We start from the raw sequence: 20,745 nt of genomic DNA, 5'->3' as shown, positions 1-20,745 counted from the left end.
CAAGCAACGCACACCAGACGGCAGGGGGTGGGTCAGCAGCCAGCTACCCTCACGATGGACGAAGCAGCAGCAACTCACCCCTACTCCAGAAGCACCGCTGGGTAGCTGGAAACCAGCCCTCCCGCGACTGCCGATGCAGCTGCACAGACACTCAACATTGAAGTATATTTAATACTTACAAAAGGGGGTGTGTGATATTTCAAGGTATAAAAAGGACAGTGGGAAACGCGGCCCCGGCTAGCTGCTAAGACGAACGACCAACAGCAAAGATGTGTAAGTCAGGTGAGCAGCGACTCCACTCTTACTCTCTTGGCTGCTACGGGACTGTGGCCTGAGCCAGGACATTCCTGTTTCAGACCGTCACAGTGCTCCTCGCGTGCAGCGCCGAGCCCCGGGCATATCCCGTCAGCCCCTTCTGCCGTGCCATTGTGGTGGGAGCAGGGCTCTTCCTTGGCTGGGCGCTGAGCGTCTGGGTCGAGTTTTAGGGCTGGTTCGGGCTTCACAAGCTCAGAACTCTCCACCACCGCCGGCCCCGTCCACTCAGGGATCTCCAGACCAAGCTGCTTCATCAGCTTGGTCATGACTTCATCCACGTAGCCGTGGATGCGCAGGTCGGCTTGCCGGTCCTAGGGCCAAGAGACAGGAAACAGGCTCAGGAAGCGGACGTCTCTCCAGCCTTAGCACTTACATGTGCATCCAGAGGGCAGGAGCCTGTCAGCTCTACAACACAGGCCAAAACCCAGCCCGGCTCTGGAGCCACCAGCTCTGGATCACCACCCAACAGCTTTCTGGTGACCTCCTTTTATTAGAGAAGCCCCAACTGCAGTCTGGGGGCCACAGGCCCCTAATACGCGGCTGCTCTCTCCCTGTTATGGCAGGCGGAGGACAAAGCTGACCAGCCTCAGGGGAATTCCAAACACCAAGCAATCTGAGGACTCTCTCAAGGGAGATCTGACCCCAATGATTTTGCTCTGGTTTTTAAGGGCTCTGTGTGCACGCATGAATTGTCCTGCAACTCCTAGCAATTTGCATCACACCTTGGATTAACTCTCAGCTCCACACTGGCCGGGCCACATCTGGGAGAGATTTCGAAACCGTCCCTACAATTATCGCGATGCAGAAATAAGGGGTGAGCTGGCGGTGGAAGGAGGCGGGATTCTTCCTCCTGGAGTCTGAGCGACAGGTATCTGTGTGGATTTCAGAAATACACCCCTGGGACGTGCTCAGTGAGAATCACCCTCAAGACACCTAGAAATGTAGAGCCATCGGCCAGGATGTGACAAGGTCCAGAAGCGACACTGCCTGGGGGAGGGCCAACAGCACAGGGTAACCCCATTAACACATGGTGGTCTCCAGGCAGGCCGCTGTCACAAACATCCTCATGTCTCTGGTCAGGAGGGAAGTGAATGGCAGCACTACGGGCCTCGCTATTTGGGTGGGGGGGCTCTGAGGTGGGAAACGTGGAAATAGACCATTTGAATCACTACAGAAAGAGTTCTGTAGGGAAGACTCCTGCACTGTCTGGGACAGGGACTAGATGACCCAAATGGTTTTTTTCCCCCCACCTCTGACCTTGATACACTTTGAGGGTCTTAGAAACAAGCTGGTTACGTAACAGGATTCTAACGACTCGGGTATTCGAGGGAGGTCAGAACAGACATAAAACTGGTCAAACTCTATAGTCTCGCAGCAAGGACTTAACTCGGGGGGTTAATTAACACTCAGGATTCCAATTCACCCTGGGGATACGTGAGGGGTTTTGATCCCACCGGAAGGTTTATTTTTAATCGAAGATCTAAGGTCTTTAGCGATGGGGACCCAGCACGTTTACTTACTAAACTAGGTTGATTTCTTCTAGCTGGCACTGTAAGCGGGCGGCCTGGCTCCTGGACTCACCCACTTTCACAGGAGTCAATCAAGCACCCACAAGTGCTGGGTGCTACGGCTGGAATAAAACCAAGGCCTGTCGGACTGTAGCTGGGCAGCTCTGAGCTCAAGGCGCCAGTCAAAGCATTTGAACTCACGTGCTTCGTTGCTTGCAGATTTACTATGACCAGCTTCCCTCCTTTCCTTTTAGTGAGCAGGGGGAGATTGCCACTGGGTTTGATCTGAAGAGAGGTCCCCAGGGTGACTGACAGGTCAGCTTTCCTGCAGGCGGGAAAAAAAACCCAGCTAGAACTCTTGGAAGGGAACAGAGCCCGTCTCAGTGACTGGAGCCCTCTTCTCTAAGAAGACAGAAGGCCAGACTCCCGCCAGGTCCTACTGCCCCTCTGACGAGCCATATGGTACAAGTGTCATAAGAAACTGCAGCTCAGCTTAGGTTCAGAATTGGAACCTGTGAAATCAGGGAACAAAACCCCATTTGAAAGACTCTGCTTCAGACTGGCAGCTCTTGTGGGCAGGGACTCTCTCGCTTCTCTGTTTGTAAAGCATCAAGCACAGGGGTTCTCAAACTGGGGGGCGTGAGGTTATTACATGGGGGGTCGCGAGCTGTCAGCCTCCACCCCAAGCCCCGCTTTGCCTCCAGCTTTTATAATGGTGTTAAACACATAAAAAAGTGTTTTTAATTGATAAGGGGGGTGGCACTCAGAGGCTCTCTGAGGGAAAGGGGTCACCAGCACAAAAGTTTGAGAACCCCTGGTCTAGCACAAGGGGATCCTGGTCACTACGCCAGTATAAATAATAACAACGAACCAGGCCTTGGAAAGTCTTGTCCACCCAGCCCCAGCAGCAACGATTAGACGTCCTTTCATTTCCTCACGCAAACTGTCCCTTTGTACTGTAAGATCTGTGAGGCAGGGACTTATTTACCTGGCACTAGTCACTTAATGTACATTGCTACGTCCTCTTAAGATGCTTGATCGATAATACGGAACGAGACCCAGGAAATATCCTTCCCTCTTGGGGAATACCACAAGCACCTGGGATCATCCAACCACCACCTCACTCGCAAAAGCTGTTGGTTTCTGAATGTTGCATTTACCCCGCTATCTGCAAAGCCTTTTAATGATAGGCCAGATACAATCTCTGTCTGCAGAGGAAAAGAGGATCTGCGTAGGGGGATGCGCTCAATACACTTTATTCTTCTTTGACCCCTGGAATCCAATAGTAAAACGCTTCCATTGCAATTTCTAACTCTGGCCAGCTACAATCATTCTTAAGGATTAGACAGGGTTAAAATCCTGGAACTAAAGGGCAGTGAACTGGGAATGGCAGGTCAGATTCAAGTATCTGAACAGCCTAATGCATCCCAGCAGATGGCAAGAAGCTTGGAGAGGTCTCAGAGCAACAGCTTTCATGCTGAACCAGTTATCGAGTGGTTTTACTGAAGTATCAGGTGTTAAACCACAGTGCTGTGGAAAGCAATACCTGCAGGCGTCGTCTGCTAGACTGAGGTCCCGATCAGGCAGAGAATCTTCCCAGTCTAAAATGGTGTCTATTAACTTTCCTCTGGGAAAAAAAAAATCCAACAGGAAACAGGGTTAGCTTTGCTCTCAGACAAGGGAAAAACCAGGGACCCAACTGCAGAGCTGCCGAGGAGAGACTGATCAAACAACACTGGGCCAATTTCATATTTACTGGCTCTTGATTCCCATATCCAATTAGCGACATGTGAAAGATGGACTTTCTGACTCCTGCCTGCACAAGTTCAGCAGGGGATCTGAGAGTCAGGCTGAGTTCAGCAACCAAGATTCTGTGGGGCAGATTCTGCCCTCAGTTACACCTGTGAAGCCCACAGCTCAGAATGCGGCTCTGCAACTGGAGCTCTGTTAACAATTCTGTGATGATGGGCGAGCTGGAATGGAGTCCGTGAGACTGACTTTCTGTTGCTCTGGACAACGTGCAGTCACTTAAATCAGTCCATACTGGTGCAAAGAGCTAAGTCAAAACGGTGGTATCCTACACCCAGTTTGTACTGGTGTAAATGACCCTAGGGGGTGCAGAGGCGTGGAGAATCGGGCCCTTTCTCTCTTGCCCAGACCTAGGTTCAGCTAACAGGAATGAGCAGCAGTAAGAAGTGCGTCACTGAAGATAGCAAGTGCATGTGAAGTGCACACAGAGCAGATTGCGGATGCCAATTTCACAGAGCCGCCTTTCCAGCCATGAGCCCAGGTTACAATGAAAAACCCCCTTGCAAAGAATCTCCCCCTTAAAGCTGAACAACTGAAAACAAAGCTCCTTGTTAAATATAACTAATGCAGGCAGCAACAAGGCAGAGTGGAATCAAACACAGTGCTGCAGGAGAGAGAATGCCCCTCTCAACACAGCAATCACACAGGGCAGCGCACCCCAGCCACAATGGACCCGCATGTAGCCAGTATTCAGGGAGCAACAGAAGAGGGAGATTTTCAGAGGGCACCCAACTCCCATTGACAGATGATGTGAATTGGGTGCCAAGCTCCCATTTGTACCTTCGAAGATCTCCCGCACGGTCTCTGCTTTTCACAGGAGAGAGTTTAACGGACTGACCCGGACCCGAGGGGGCTGGAGTGTAGGAACTCACCCACTCCTAACACAGAGACGCACACGTTGGCCCTTAGAGGAGCCCTCCAGGTATGCTTGGACTGCGCCACGTGGGAAAAACCGAAGCCACACCCAGCCAGGAAATGGCGGAGTCCAGGAGTCGCACAATTGGTACGTTTCTGCAGGACGCAACTCTGCCCTTCCCTTCCCCCGAGGCTGTCGTTACGATACGTACCGGCAGGCCCGAAGGCCCCTTGCTTTGGAGACGCTGCACAGCCTGCCCGTCGGCTTGAGGCCCATGCTGCCCACGATGGCGTCCCGCACGTACTGCCTTCATGTGCAATGAGAAAGGAGGCGATTCAGAGCGCGAGACAAAAAACGAGTCTGTTCACAGCAATTAGCATGCAAGTGTGTAGATAAGAAAGATGCTAGAATGCACCAGCCAGGTTCTAGACAAGGGATCGGCAACCTTTGGCTCGTGTCCCATCAGGGAAATCTACTGGCAGGCCAGGACGGTTTGTTTACCTGCAGCATCCGCAGGTTCGGCCGATCGCGGCTCCCACTGGCTGCGGTTCGCTGTTCCAGGCCAATGGGGGCTCCGGGAAGCGGCATGAGCCGAGGGATGTGCTGGCCGCCGCTTCCCGCAGCCCCCGTTGCCCTGGAATGGCAAACTGCAGCCAGTGGGAGCTGTGATTGGCCAAACCTGCGGACACTGCAGGTAAACAAATGGTGCCAGCCCGCCAACGGATTCCCCATATGGGCCGCGTGCCAAAGGTTGCCGATCCCTGTTCTAGACCATGCGACTGAGTAATGGGAAGGAAGATATAAAGGCAGAGAACACACTGAGAATCATAAAAACAACGAGGAGTCTGGGTGGCACCTTAAAGACTAACAGATTTATTTGGGCATAAGCTTTAGTGGGTAAAAAACCCACTTCTTCAGATGCATGGAGTGAAAATTACAGATACAGGCATAAATATACTGCCCCAAAATATACAGGCATAAATATACTGAGAATCATGCCCCTTTGGTGCTAAGAGAAGCTGGAGACGAACATTTTGGCCAAATCCATCCCCAGCGTAACTAGTGAAGTGAACAGTTACATCAGGGATCAATTTGTCCCTACACCATAGTTCTACCCATGGCAATCTCCCTCTCAAGGAGTTTAGAGCAATAACTTCAGAATTTAGGATTTATACTTCCTAGAATCAAAAGGCAAAATCCAGACTGCTGTGACCTCTTATTTGGCAAACATGTACAAGACCTCGCCACGTGGAGAGACGACTGATATTTAAACTGGGCATGACCCAATATGATGAACAGATTACAGGAGCTGTGAGGATCTTCCATGGGGGCATGAGTTAATGTTCTCACACTTAGTGACAAGATTTAAGTGTTCATTCAGGATTTGTATGGAACAGATTTGCTCATATCGCATGTTCTAAGCTCTCTGCATCGTGGGCTTATCTGCCAGAGGCTCATGCGGTGATCAAACTTGACTCACGCTAGAACAAACAGTTACATAACGGAATCCAGAACTGCAGCGACCATCTGTACCCCAAAGACACACCCAAGGGGCACGATGCCTCTCAGCAGCACGGCAGTGGAGAGATTCACTCATGCTGCCTTTTTACAAACGAGTGTGTCGGCAGGGATGACATACTTGCCGCATTTCACACATTCCTCCACAAACATGTTCCCGTGCAGCTCGGCCAGCTTGTCCCTGCAGAAGAAACAGCAAAGATTAACAGAAACCCGGAGGCAACGCTGCCCCTTGGTGACTCAGGCTGCTCAAGAGACTTATTTACAGCTGTTGTGGCTGCATCAGGCCCACACGGTCTCTAGTTAAGGTTTTGACAATGTCTAACTCGGACGAAAGGGGTTGTTCTGGATGAAACACTCGATGCTGGCAGGGATCGGGCCATGGAGCCCAAAGGTTTCTGTGATGGCATCGCCATAGGTTGAGTCACCCTAAAGGTGAGCCATCTCCTACTGGCACCCTCGGCATTGCTGCCAGTTTCCCACAGCTCCCCAAAAACCCCAAGCCTAATCCAACGCAGCTGATGGGATTCCCTTTGTTAGTGTATTGATACCTAATAAAGAATAATGGGTCTTTTTATGTATGTTTTTGTATTGTGGCAGCGTGTAGGAGCCCCAGTCCTAGATCAGGCCCCCACTGTGCTAGGTGATGTACAAACGGAACAGAGAGAGACTGTCCTGGCCCTGAGGAGCTCACAATCTAAGTAGGCTCAGAGGAAAAGCCAACAATTCTGTAAGTTAAACACGACAGAGTTCCCATGCTAGCAGCTACCATAATACAACTAATAGCTGCCCCAACCAAAATCGGGGTGCTCTGTGCATGCATCTAGTGAGAGAGCCCCTGCCCCAAACATTTACCATCCAAATAGACAAGACAAAGGATGAGAGGGGGAAACGGGTGATGAGAGGGGACGCAACTTCCCCAAGATCACAGTAGGCAAGTAGCAGAGCCAGTAATACAACCCTGGTTTCCTGCCTTCCAGTGCAGTGTCCTATCCACTTGCGGGCTCCCAAGCCGTGGTACACATACCACTCGTATTACCCGGGCTCGACATTCCAGCCATTCACTTCCCAGGTTTTTGAGAAGGTAGCACATGAACCAGTGACGTTTCAGCACCTAGCCCAGGATGACGTTTCACCCAAACCAAGCCAAATGCACCAAGACATACTTGACTAATGCTAAAAGCAGGCCTTAAAAAAATAAAATAAAAGACAACGTCTGGAACTGAACTGTTTTCCATGATTACACTGCCACCATTTCGATGTAACAACCTGTGGCACAGCATCGCACCCCACACCAGAGGTACAATTTTCACTGTGAAATCCTAGAGGAGAAGGAAGGAGGAGTTTCAGATTGTATACACAAGGGGGGGGGGCAACCTGAGCCTGAGAAGGAGCCAGAATTTACCAATGTCAGCAGGCCCCCCATCAGCTCCCCCACCCTGCTCCTAGCACCTCCCACCTGCCAGCAGAGGATCAGCACCTCCCTCTCCCTCCCCACACCTCCTGATCAGCTGTTTTGTGACATGCAGGAGGCTCCAGAGGGGAGACGGGATTTTTAAAAATTATTATTATTCTGTCCTTGCGAGGTTCCACTTCTTTGGTGTTAATGACATCAAGAGATTTGCACCGAGACTGTGACGGTAGCGTCAACCTGATCTGTCAAGTACCTCGGAAACCACCTTCAAGTGCTTCTGTAAGATCAGTGCCTCTTTGTAAAGTCCTTTGTTGTGGAAAGTGCATGATTTGTTTTGATCAAAGTTCCCCTTGTGCTCAGTACAACTTTCAACAGCTGCTCGCCGGATGCAGATGTGAAGACAGAGCCTCCCTGAGTTCGGCAGTCAGCCGCTGGAAGCTGGGGACAGCAACCACAAGGCTGACTGTAGAATTTCAATAATTCTTCTGCAAGCCAATGTACGCAGTTAGGCTCCGGTTCAACAAAGCACTTATGTGTATGCTTAAGTCACATTGACTTAAGTGCTTTGCTGAATCAGGGTCTTAGTGAGGTTTACATGAGCTTGTAACAGGGGGACAATCCCCTTAAGGGTAGCAGGGACAAGGAGGTTAGTCAACACCTGTTTTGTGATGTGTCCCTTTAAGGTTCCTGGGATTTTTAGAGTGGACGAAGTGCAGGAGATGGGAGAGAGGAGGATGGTCCCAGAGGAATAGTTAATACTTGGGGAAAACCCAGGCTATTGTTTCTTTAAGGGCCTACTCTTCTTCCACTTAGAGATCCCAGAAAACAGGGGTTGACTGACTCCTAGTTTCTACTACCCTGAGGGGGTATAGTCAGGCTGTTACAACGTTTGACCCCCATATAGAAGTAGTTTAGGATGACTGCTCCAGAGATATCACCTTTTCCCCCACTTAATTATCATTGTCTGGTCAAAGGCAAAGGCCTCTGTCATACTTCTCTCTGTATTCTTGGATAGGATCTTCAGCAACTTGGAAACAATATTCTTTTGAGGAGGAGGAGGAGTGGTTCCCATATGAAAGGCAGGAATATTAAGTAGAACATATGGATGCATCTAGCTACGTTTAGGTCATTTCTCATATTAAACCATCCTGAATTAAATGGCAACGTTAATTCTTGTGCTTCTTCCTGTAATTTTTCTCGTTTCTTCGCTTACAATATCTAACTGTGGGCCTGGGCATTTAAGTCTGTCTGAAAAAGAATATCCAGGGCAAACTGCTTCAATACTTTCTTCAAATTGCTCGGTTTTTGCTACATGGTGAAATTAGACTAAGAGAAGGCTGCAACCCTTGTCAAGTCAAGTCTTTGCCTTTCAGTTGTTTTCACGGCATAGCTACTGTTTGATCCTTGCCATTTCTGGTGACGATGAACAGAAATTGCTCCTGAATGAAACTGATGGAAAGCCCAGCACTGGGACAAGAAAAGCATCTCACCTGCAGGCTCAAACTCAACATTTTGCTTTTCCGCTTCAATGAGCAAAATTTCATTCAATAACTTTTGATCTTGAAGGAAAAAAAACAGATTTCCTGCACTCCAAGATGAGCGTGGATGCTTTCTGCTTATCAACGCTAGGCAGCGTGAATATTGTCAGTTAGAATCGTGGATTTTCACTACTCCAGACACTTGTTTTCTACCACTTCCTTCAATCTACCCATTTTTGGTCAGAAGTTCACACATTGATATTTGCCATATTGATCAGTAGCTTTGACATTTACTTTAGCTAGGAGGAGAAACTGCCACCTTCCAAATTCAATACTGAAGCCTAAAAATAGGTTGAGCCTTATACAGGACCACATCGCTGGTTGTGTCCATGTAATCTAGATTCTAGCAAACCAAGTCCTAACATTTCACAGGTTCACACATTCCCCTAACATGCAAAGACAGTTACCATCACCCACCCCTCAATAACCAGCGGTTTAATGTTTACCCCTTCTGCTCTGGACTTTTTTAGGCAGTTCGGTTGCTCTCCTATTGTTTCAATCACGTCCTTGTTACCATTTTAGACCTGTTAAACTTTTCATTCATAGATTGAAATGAGAGTCTAGTATTTCTCATACAAAAAAAACTTCTTTCAACCACGTTTTCGTACCAGTACTTAAGAGACACACGCAGGCCTTGCCCACCCACAGAAACTGCATCAGTTAAACGAAGCCAGTTAAAAAAAACCCCACCCCTTCAATTTAACTGCTGCAAGAGTGTGTACACACCAGGCCACAGAAATAAAAAAAACAAATAAAAAAAGAGAGCGACCAGAGGGACCAAATGGGACAGCCCAGTGGTTCTTAAACTGTGGGTCATGACCCCATTTTAATGGGGTCACCAGAGCCAGTGTTAGACTTGGTGAAGCCCGAGTCCCACGGCTGAAGTTGAAGCCCGAGGGCTTCAGCCCTGGGTGGTGGGGCTCAGGTTACAGGCTGCCTGCCTGGGGCTGAAGTCCTCGGGCTTTGCCCCCCTCTGCCTGGGGCAGGGGTCGTGTAGTAATTTTTGTTCTCAGAAGGGGGTTGCGGTGCAATGAAGTTTGAGAACCCTGGGACAGCCCATGGTCACAGCTCTCATTAGAACGTTCTTGAGGTGTGAAGTTGGCTCCCCCACATTCAAAAGAAAATGCATCAGATTAATAGAGAACAGTGTTTTTTCTAATCACTCCTGTCTGACTTTGTCAAAGGGCCGTTTGTATTGCTAAGAAAACGAATTAAGCTCTGAGCTATCTCATGGGACGAGAACACAAACAAATATCTCCTCCAGCCAGACAGCTACTAGATTTGCTCCTTAGCTAACACCATGTCATGCTGTTTGTAACATGCGCCTTCTCTAAGGAAGCAAGTTCCTCACCCCTCACCCCTTCCTTTATATTTTCTTTCTTGAATTAAAATTGCATTCTCCTCTACCAGCCTGATTCAAGCACTCCAGCACACAAGGCAAATAACCCATTTGTTTGAAGTGCTAGAAATGTTCTGTCTGGGGCATTTTTATTGTAGATTAAAGTTTCTGTCGAAGGAAGAAGCTGCCTTTTCCAGACTGAGCTAATGGAAAGGCAGGTTCCTTTGAGGACGTCTTTGAAGCTGTCTTTACCTGACTAAGTGCAGTTCGGTCTCTACCGCCAGACACGTGGGGATTGGAGAGCCTGCATCCACGCGTCAATCAAGTGCACAGCTCGCAGCTGGGGGCACAATGCCGTGCCGTTTTGGACTTTATTATAACGAGGATGCAGGAAGAGATGCAAACAAATCAAGTAAACCACAGCGCTGCTAAAACGAAGATTAACCTGAAACCCAGGACCATCTCCCCTTTGTGCCCTTTCGAAAGTGTTACAGATCTATGCGGCAAAGCATAATTTAAAGGCACTTCAGACCCAGTCAGGCGCCAGTAAAGGTTTTCTCACTGAAGAGATGGGGTAGGGATGGAGTTTATTAACCTTATCTGACAAAACCCATTTTACCTAAAACAAAAACGCCTGCAAAATGCACGACTTGGAGAGGAACCACGTGAGCAGCTGTACTTGCACAGGGCAGTGAATGGGTTAAGACAGCCAAGTTAACCTTTTTGAAATGAGCTTGATGTCCTTAGGCCAGGTCCAGGTGTCAACAAAAGGCCACAAACTGCATCCTCGTTGGCAGTTTTCATAAAGAAGCCAAGGCCTGACTAGGTTACAGAGACCAAATTCCCCTGTCTCCAATTAGTCCCTCTAGATTAGCACTGAGGTGCATGGACAGGATGGCCTGGGGGAAGGTTGCTGGATCTGATCTGCAAGAGGGCACTTCAGTCCCCAAGACGAACAATCCAGCACTTGTCACAAGCATTACGTTCTCTGTGTCAGCACCGTACTAGTAAAGGGAAGCTGACCTTGCTCTAATCAGAAGCACAGACATGGCAACCTAAGAGGTGTGGTAGCCAATATGCGGTCTAAGGAATGTTACGATGCAGCCCTCAGTTATCCTCCTTTTGAACAGAGATGCAGCCCACAGAGACTACAAATCCCAGCATGCAGTGTTCCATCCAGACCACCACATGCTGGGATCTGTAGCCTTGACGGGCCGCACCTGCCTCTATGGGGTGGTTGCACTTTGTTCCCATGTGCACACAAATTCGGCTCTTGTAACGCAGGCCACGGAGCCATCAGCTGAACAGACTTTCTACCCCAAGACACCTCCCTACAGACACAATGTAATTCCGTACAGCCCCTTGCACACTAACAGCGCTCTGTAAATATTAGTACAATTTAGATCAGCTTGTGACCAAATGGAAGTTTTCCCATTTTCACATGAAAGGGTCCTACTGACACACACAGAGTAGAACTAGCAAGCTAAGATGACAGCTCCTACAAGCCCACAAGAGGAAGGCGATGGCAGAGTGGATTGATGTAACCTGTCCACAAATTCAGTCCTTACAGACACAGTCAATCATGATGCTTGCCATGGCAATCAATACCGGCTGCTTTATATAAGCCAACGTCTGCCCTTTAACAGAGGGGGTGCTAGATCTTGGAGGGCATTCAAATCCATTTGTACTGAGTTCCAGCACAGCTTTGGGAAGTAGTCCTGGAACTATATGGGTCATTGCCCTTAAACAAACTAATCCCCCCTTCTCCCCCCCCTTTAGAAATAGCAACACAGGAAGAATTGGGTTTAGCTTGGTCCATGGTACTACCACAAGAGCACGTTTGTACTAAAACAGCTGTTAGCCCAACCACACACTCACTACAGCAGTGGGGCTAACAGCTGTTTTAGTACAAACATGATTAAGAAGCCATGTTGCTTCTAAAGCTGAAGGGGTTCGGGCCGAGGCATTGCTGTCATCTCAGGGGAGCACTGAAGCGTTAATACCTATTTCGTTACAAGCATTAGCAGAGATTTGTGCAGCATCCACACACGCACAAAATCCTGCAAAGCTGCACTCGATAAAAAGCAACAACGCGGCAGGCTTTGATGCCTGTTACAGGGCCCTGCTGGGTAGATGGATAAGGGAGGTGCAGTACCGTGGGAATCCAGAACGCACATGCAGGCCATCCACGTTTTGGCTGACCAGGAACTTCAAGATGCCGACTCTCTGCAGCTCCAGCAGCGCCATGTGGGTCTTGGAAGGCCTCGCGTTCTCAAAGGTAGTGTCAAACTTGGGGGACAATCCCCGCTCCTCCATAGTCCATACGCCATTGGGCCCCCTGTTGGGGAGGGAAAGAAGTCAAGTTATAACTGGAGGCAGCAGTCAGCAGACACCACGCTAGCCCTAATTAAGGGGGAGAGGGCAAAGTGAGTTGCTAAATGAAGGTGACCTGCTACCATGGCATGCCTGTCCTTGATGTAACAAGAACATGCCTGGGCCCTACAGCTGTAACCTCGGTGCTTAATTCAGTGCTACTGCGGGCAACATTTTAACATGAAAAAGTAACGAGCAAGATGGAAATGAGAATGAGAACTTCTGCACTGACCCAAATCAAATTCGATACTGAAAGTACAGGCATGAAGAGCGGGCAGGACCGGAAGGAGAGCATCCAATGGAGGGCAAGGCTCAGTGGACCTAAAACCTGCAGGGGAGTGCTCAAAGCTGCCTGCAGACCACGGGGCATGATAGAGGTGCAATGGCATTGGGCTTAAATAGGAGCAGCCGAGGGAGGAATCACTGCCTGACATATCAGTAAGGGCACAATCTCTGCAAATGAGGAAGGAGGGACGCCTAGATGGGAAGGGAAGCCAGGGGCAGAGTCCACAGCCGTCTCATTTTGGCCAAATCCAGAGGCTTGCTCAGTGGTGGCACGAGGCACCCCACATGGAGTTCACATGTAACTTGCATGCTGAGGAGGGCTGTCGATTGTATCGATTGTAGCCGGAGGTTCAGCCAACAAGAGGCTATAAGACAGTAGCTCCATCCCATGCATTTCATCTTCCCTCCACTTGCTCGTTTTCCTGCTAGGACTCTGCTGGTGTAGAAATTGCCTCTCATTTACTACTGTGTCACATACACTTATCCTTTAAGTGGCCTCTAGATTCAACCTCAAGAGTATCTCAGATTCAGTGATTGGGGAACGTGTGTGTGTCGGGGGCTGGGGGCACCGTGTGGTTAGCTGGACACAGATCAGAAATCAAGAGACCGAAGAGACCTATTAGGCCAGCTCTGGGACAGGATTATACTGTAGGGAATAATCGCCAGTGCTTTGCCCAATCTTAAATGAACTGAGCAATGGCACTTCCATTACTTCCCCTGAGAGACGAGTCCTCAGTCTGAGATCTTTCCATTAGCAAATGCTTCCCGATGCTGAGCCCGCTTGTATCCCATTACTCCTGGAGACATCCCCTTAAAACACTCCCCCCCTCACGCACCCCACTTTAACCTTTATACCCTTCAAATGGAACGCAGGCCAATGTGTGTTCTAGACTGTGCTACCTACCGGGTGACCTTGGGCAGGTCAGTGCACTTCTGTGCCTCAGTTTCCCCATATTTGAACATGGATAGTAATGCTCTCCTACCTCCTAGTAAGAGCACAAGTCTGCAGTCCAGAGGCACCACCAAGGAGATTCTGGGCACCATTACATTACCACTTAGTAGGCTGTTCCAGAGGAACCCCATTCAGTTTAGACTCAGAATCCCCTCACTAGCAAGACAGGCTGACGGACGCCACAACTACTGAAAGTGAAAGTTACCAGCCAGGAACAAGCACGGTGGGGCATTTTACTGTGCCAGAAAACAAAGTTTGCAGCCAAAAGCCTAACAGGAATTGCATTGCCCAGAGAGCCAACGTGCATACCCTGCGTCTGGGGTGGCTCAGACAGGTCTGCAGAGAAACAGCACCACCTGCTGCGTACGAGGAACAGGTGGGCCTGGAAAACAGAAGGAATCAAGCATTCTAAATGTAACTGACTCAAAGCCCTGACTTATAGATGGTCCATCTAGTCCAGTATACGGTGTCTGACAGGGATCAGCCTTAGGTGCGTCTGAGGGAACCCACGCAACAAGGCAATTTCAAGTGAGCCATCCCATGTCGTCCCCTCCCAGCTTCTGGCAGTTGGACGTTTAGGGATTCCTGGAGCATGGGATTGCGTCTCTGACCACCTTTGGCTAATAGCCATTGACTGACCTATCCTCTATGAACTCATCTAGTTCTGTTTTGAACCCAGTCATTCTTGTGGTCTTCACAAGATCCCCGGCAAGGAGTTCCACAGGTTGACTGTGCGCAGTGTAAAGTGCTTCCTTTTGTTTGTTTTAAACCTGCTGCCTAGTCATTTCATTGGGTGACCCCTGGTTCTTGTGTTATGTGAAGGGGTAACTAACCCTTCCCTATTCACTTTCTCCACAGCATTCATGATTTTTTTTTTACCACCCCTCCTTTTTTTTCTAAACTAAACCACCCAGTCTTTTTTTTTCTCTCTCCCTCCTTGGAAGCTGTTCCTGTCCTCTAATTTTTTTTGTTTTTCTCTGCTCTTTCAATTCTACCTACCCTTTTTGTTTTTTTTTTTTTTTTTTTTTTTTTTTGGGGCCACCAGAACCAGAGAACCAGGTGTGTGTGATGTGTTTTGGATTTATTATTGTATGTTATGATATATTCTGTCTATATATCTGTCCCTTTCCTAATCCTAACATTCTATTACCTTTTTTTTGCACCTGACACACACTGAGCCACATTTTTGAGAGACGATCCGCGGTAAGAGTAAGATTTTTGTTTTTTTTGTAAACAGTTAATTTAGACCTCATCATTATGTGTCTATATATTATTTATTTTTTCAACATGCATTACTTTGCATTATACTTTTGAATTTTTCATTTCATTTTGTCACCCCCAGCAGCCAGTTCTGAGTTCCTTTTTTTACTTCTCTGGCTTCTTTTTTACTTAACTATCTTTTGGCATCATCAGAAATTTTTTTTTGCAACCTTGTTTGTTTATTTTTTTTTTTTTCTTTTTTTTTTATGATGATGAAGAAGGTCCCAGTACAGACCCGGTGGCCGGTGGGGGCTCTCCTCCTGTGAAAAAACAGACAATTTATTAACCTTTTGTATTCCTTTCTTTTCTTTCTTTCCAGATCCAATCTCCTTCCCTTCCTATCTCTTCCTTTATCTTTATTTTCCCCCTTTTTTTTTAGGTTTGGTGAGGAGGGATTCTTTCAGTTCCAGGAGGACACTAGGACTATCGGCTCGACTATTGTCATCCGCCTTGTCCATTGTCTTGACACTTGACAAAAAGAAGAATTTTTGTGCTTTATATTGATGAATCTTTTCTTCTTCAAATGATTCAGATTTCATTGAAGTTAGGTTTACCAGCCCATAATTGCGTGGATCACTTCGGGAGCCTGTTTTAAAAATTAGCATTACATTAACTACCCTCCGGTCATGTCACACAGAGGCTGATTTAAGCGCTAGGTTACATACCACAGTTAGCAGCTCTGCAATTTCATATCTGAGTTCCTTCAGAACTCTTGGGTGAATCCCATCTAGTCCTTGTGACTTATTACTGTTTAATTTAGCAATTTGTTCCAAAACCTCCTCTACTGACACCTCAATCTGGGACAGTTCCTCAGATATGTTGCCAAAAAAGAAGAGTTTGGGTGTGAGGCTCTCCCCCTCATCCTCTGCAGTGAAAACTGATGCAAAAACTTTGTTTAGCTTCTCCGTAGCAACCTTGTCTTCCTTGAGTGCTCCTTTAGCACCTCCATTGCCCAATGGCCCCAGTCTTCCTGCTTCTGATGTTTTTTAAAAAAAACCCTGCTGTTAGTTTTTGTGCCTTTTGCTGGTTGCTCTTCAAATTCTTTCTTAGCCTGGCTAATTATACATTTACACTTGACTTGCCAGAGTTTATGCTCCTTGCTGTTTTCCTCGGTAGGGTTTGACTTCCGATTTTTAAAGGACGCCTGTTTGCATTCTAACTGCCTCTTTTACGCTACTGTTTAGCCACGGCGGCATTTTTGTAGTCCTCAGTGTTTTGTTTTCATTTGGGTTATACATTAATTTGAGCCTCTAATATGGTGTTTTAAAATGCCATGCAGTTTGAAGGCATGTCCCCTTTTCATTTCCATTCAACTAGCTTCCTCCATTTTTTCCCCTTTTTGAATTTAAGTATTACTGGAGTTATTCTATATTGTTGTTACATTATTAGCCAGTCTGCACAATTAAACTATAAAAAGAGGACACCACATACCCAGTACTGTCACTGCTTGGGTTGATGAAAGCTGGGGTGGGAGGCATAGCTCAGTGGTTTGAGCATTTGCCTGCTAAACCCAAGGTTGTGAGTTCAATCCTTGAGGGGGCCATTTAGGAAACTGGGGTTTAAAAATAATAAAACAAGTGTCTGGGAATCTGCCCTGCTTTGAGCAGGGGGTTGGATTAGATGATCTCCTGAGGTCCCTTCCAACCCTGATATGATATTCTATGATGCTTGCCTTGGAGAATCATCTCACTGACATCAGAGCCCACTGAATAGCAAGTTTTTGACTTTGAGAGCATACTAGAACAGAGACTGTCGACAGAAAGGAGAGGAAACCTCTCACCTCTTTATCAGAGGGTCAGAAAAAGGGGAGTTTTCCCAAAGTAACAGTTATAAGGCACTAAAGAAATGGACTATTTTCCCTACCGCACTTAACACACGGGCTAACTGGCCAGGTATCAGGGATGGAGCTATAAGACAACTATTAATTTTTCATTAATTCAGTTCACTATAAATAGCACAAATACCATCACTAACCCAGTAAAATAACACTTGCACGCTGACAGCATCTGTCCTCCAAGGATCTCCAAGCACTTTATAAACATTAACCTTTTGCCAGACTCCTGTGAGCTAGACACATTTTCACAGGTGGGGGAAACCGAGGCACTGAAAGGCAAAGTGACTTGCCTACGGTGAGTCAGTGGCCGAGCCAGGAATAGAGCCCCCAAGTTCTAACTCAGCACGTCGCTCTGACCACTAGCCCACACTGCTTCAGCAATTACAGATTTCTTCAGGCAGTGCCCTTACCTGAAGTCAGGGATTCCGGAAGCCGTACTGATCCCGGCTCCTGTGTGAAACACTATATTGGAAGAACCCCTTATCAGGTCTGCTAATGCACACACTTTCCTCTCCAGCTCCTCTGGCGGGTCAAAAATCTGAGGGGAAAGAAAAATGGAAATGGAGAGCCAGAGAGATGTGTCCAGCACACAGGAAGGTGGATAAGCCCCTGTACCCAGGCCACCCCGCTAAACTGCACGGCACGCCGAGTACTAGATTACAAGTTGACTAAAGGGGGAAAAAAATGTATTAGCACCACACGGAAATAAACCAGCGCTGGCTGCCAATCGTCATGGCCTGGCATGGGGAGATGGCAGCTAAGTGACCTCAGGATGTTCAGATTTAAACCTCACATCTGCTTCCCTGCGGTGAGGAGTCAGTGCGGTGAGGGAAAGCACCCCCGGGGGAGGGGGAGATGAGGGGAAACACCCCGGGGGGGAGCGCAGGGCCTCATTGGGGGGAGGGAGGGGAAGCTCCCCCAGGGGGGAAGGAGGGAGGGAAGAGCAGGGCCACATTGCAGGGGAGCCCAGGGCCCCATTGTGGGAGAGGGTGACCAGACAGCAAATGTGAAAAATCAGGACAGGTGGCGAGAGGGTAATAGCCTATATAAGAAAAAGTCCCAAACATTAGGACTGTTCCTATAAAATCAGGACATCTGGTCACCCCGGGGAGGGAGAGGGAGGGGAGCGCAGGGCCCCATTGGGGGCAGGGGGGGAGGCAGAGGGGCCGGGGGGAGGAAGCGCAAGGCCCTGGGGCGGAGGGGAAGCGCCCCGGGTGGGAGCGGAGGGGGAGCGTAGGGCCCCGGAGGGAGGTGCAGGGCCCCGGGGGAGCGGAGCGCAGGGCCCGGGGGAGAGGAGCGCAGGGCCCCGGGGGAGCGGAGCGCAGGCCCCGGGAGGGGAAGCGCCCGGGGGAGCGGAGGGGAGCGCAGGGCCCCGTGGGGGGGGGGGAAGCGCCCCCGGCGGGGGGAGCGGAGCGCAGGCCCCGTTGGGGGGAGGCCCCCGATGCTGGGCGTGGGGACCCCCGGGGGCAGTGGGGGGTCCGGGGGGGGGGCTGCTCCTTCGCCCTCACCTCGGGGAGGCCGCACTTGCCCTTGTCCGAGTAGGGGGAGAGCCCGGCCGCGTAGTTCACCGACATCGTCCCGCCAGCCCGGGCCCGCTACCAATAAAGTTTTCCTTGTTGTCAATTCCGCTAGGAGAGGGGGAGGGCGGAAGCGGCCGGGCAGGGCAGACTGAAGCCACCGCCTGTCAAGCCGCATGCGCAGAGGTCTGAGGCCAGCGCCGCCCAGCGCCATGTTAACTCCTGGCAAGAACTGTCACCCCCAGTAGCTGGGCAGAGCTCAGGCATAGAGCCCGACGGGGTGGGCTGTGCCTGCTGGCTCTGTGCCCCGGGCTCCGGGGGTGGGGTCACCAGATGTCCCCATTTTATAGGGACACTCCTGATATTTGGGGCTTTTTTATATATGGGCTCCTATTACCCCCACCCCCCGCCCAATTTTTCACACTTGCTGTCTGGTCACCGTATCCGGGGGGGCTACATGGAAAGGACAGGCCGTAGGAAACAGACCCTGCCCTCAGCACCACCGTCATCCCTTAGGGTTGAAAAATCACAAGTCAGGCCTCACAAATGCTGAGATTGGCTGAAAAATTGTGGGTTTGAGGGTTTTTAAATAATAGATTTTGGATGATTTTGCTTTGCACTTTGTTTTTTGAACCTGGGGGGGCAAGGGTGTCGTCAGGTGTCCGGTTTTCCACTGGAAGCAGCAGCATGTCCCCCATACGGACCCTACGCGTAGGGGCAGCCAGGGGGTCTGCACGCTACTCCCACCCCAAGCGCTGGCTCCAGAGCTCCCACGCTACTCCCACCCCAAGCGCTGGCTCCAGAGCTCCCATTGGCTGGGAACTATGGCCAATGGGAGCTGCGGGGCAGAGCCTGTGGACGGAGCAGAGCACAGACCTGCCTGGCCACTCCTCCACATAGGAGCCAGAGGGGGGAGTGCCACTGCTTCTGGGAGCTGCTTGAGTTAAGCGCCACATGGAGCCTGCACCCCTGACCCCTTCCTGCGCCCCAACCCCTTGCCCCAGCCCTGATCCCCCTCCCATCCTCCAAACCCCTCAGTCCCAGCCTGGAGCCCCCTCCTGCATCCCCAAACCCTCATTTCCAGCCCCACACCAGAGCCTGCACCCCCAGCCAGAGCCCTCACCACCTCTCACACCCCAGCCCCCTGTGCCAGCCTGATGAAAATGAGCGAGTGAGGGTGGGGCCTTGGAGAAGGGGCGGGGCAGAGCCTCGGAGGAGGGGCGGGGTAGGGGGCAGGGCAGGGGTGTTCGGTTTTGTGCAAGTAGAAAGTTGGCAATCCTAGGGTTTTGACATATTTTCTAGCTTTCCTCCATAACCGTGAGAGCTAGAACTTAAAAAAAAAAAAACACATGCAATCAAAGATTCTCACATAAACTTGCCTCCGGGGGCTGGGGCTTTAAGAAATACCCCAAATATCACAAGATATGCAATAAATTCACCAGCGTTGGCTTCGCTGCCTAAGGGACACACGACTGGCTGCATTTAAGGGGGTCCGTGGAATGCCCAGAATGTAGCTACAAAGTCGTAAAATGTATCTCCTGGGATCCTAAAATGTGGCCCTCATGCTCTCCCCTATTAACCATACGGTGAGGACAAAGCCGGTTTTTAGTGCTGGCCTTCTCAGTCTATTTCTAGATCTCTCCCAAGGAAAATGCAAGCCCACACGCAGGTCCCTCACTATAATAAAGTCTAGGTTCTTGTGTTTTGTGCCTGTCATATTTTCCAAGAGACATTTTTACTGTACCTTTTTTAGGCAGGGAACGTACCTCCTCGTCCATCTTCAACATGCCCGCCATGCTATGGTTGTTATAGGAAAATAAAGAAATGATTAGAAAACACAGGCCCCGATCCTGCAAGAAACTCTGTGTTAGGCGTAGGGGTTCCATCTGCACAGGGATCGGTACAGAAGCAGGGCCATAGTGTTGTCTAGTGATTAGAGCCTAATGATTATGGGACTGGGTGGCGGGGGGGTCAGGATACTTAGTTTTTACTCCTGACTCTGCTACTGCTTCATACAGTGATCCTGGGTAAGTCACATCACTGCTCTGTGCCTCAGTTTCTCCATCTGTACATTTGGGGAAATAATATCCACCTCACAGTGGGGTTGTGTGAGGCAGAGCGCCTGAGCTGAAAGGCGCTATGAAAAAGGAAACACATAATTTAATAAAAGGGTTAAACATTTTGGCCCAGAGTCACAAAGGTATTTAGGTTCCTAATATCCATTGAA

General features: G+C 49.4%; 1 protein-coding gene across 1 annotated transcript; it reads right to left on the bottom strand.

Moving 5' to 3' along the window:
- Nucleotides 1–151: 151 nt before the first annotated feature.
- On the bottom strand, nt 152–18,639 carry SIRT6 (sirtuin 6). Its single transcript, XM_039515957.1, has 8 exons — nt 18,510–18,639; nt 17,412–17,539; nt 12,453–12,635; nt 6,128–6,187; nt 4,700–4,795; nt 3,370–3,450; nt 2,025–2,148; nt 152–626 (listed from the first exon to the last, which is right to left on the bottom strand). Exons 1-8 carry the CDS (start codon nt 18,573–18,575, stop codon nt 279–281), a joined length of 1,086 nt encoding a protein of 361 aa, XP_039371891.1. The 5' UTR covers nt 18,576–18,639; the 3' UTR covers nt 152–278.
- Nucleotides 18,640–20,745: the final 2,106 nt, after the last annotated feature.

This window comes from Mauremys reevesii, linkage group 26 (assembly GCF_016161935.1).
Source record: "Mauremys reevesii isolate NIE-2019 linkage group 26, ASM1616193v1, whole genome shotgun sequence".
Lineage (NCBI taxonomy): Eukaryota > Metazoa > Chordata > Testudines > Geoemydidae > Mauremys > Mauremys reevesii.
This window is presented reverse-complemented; position numbering and strand designations above follow the sequence as displayed.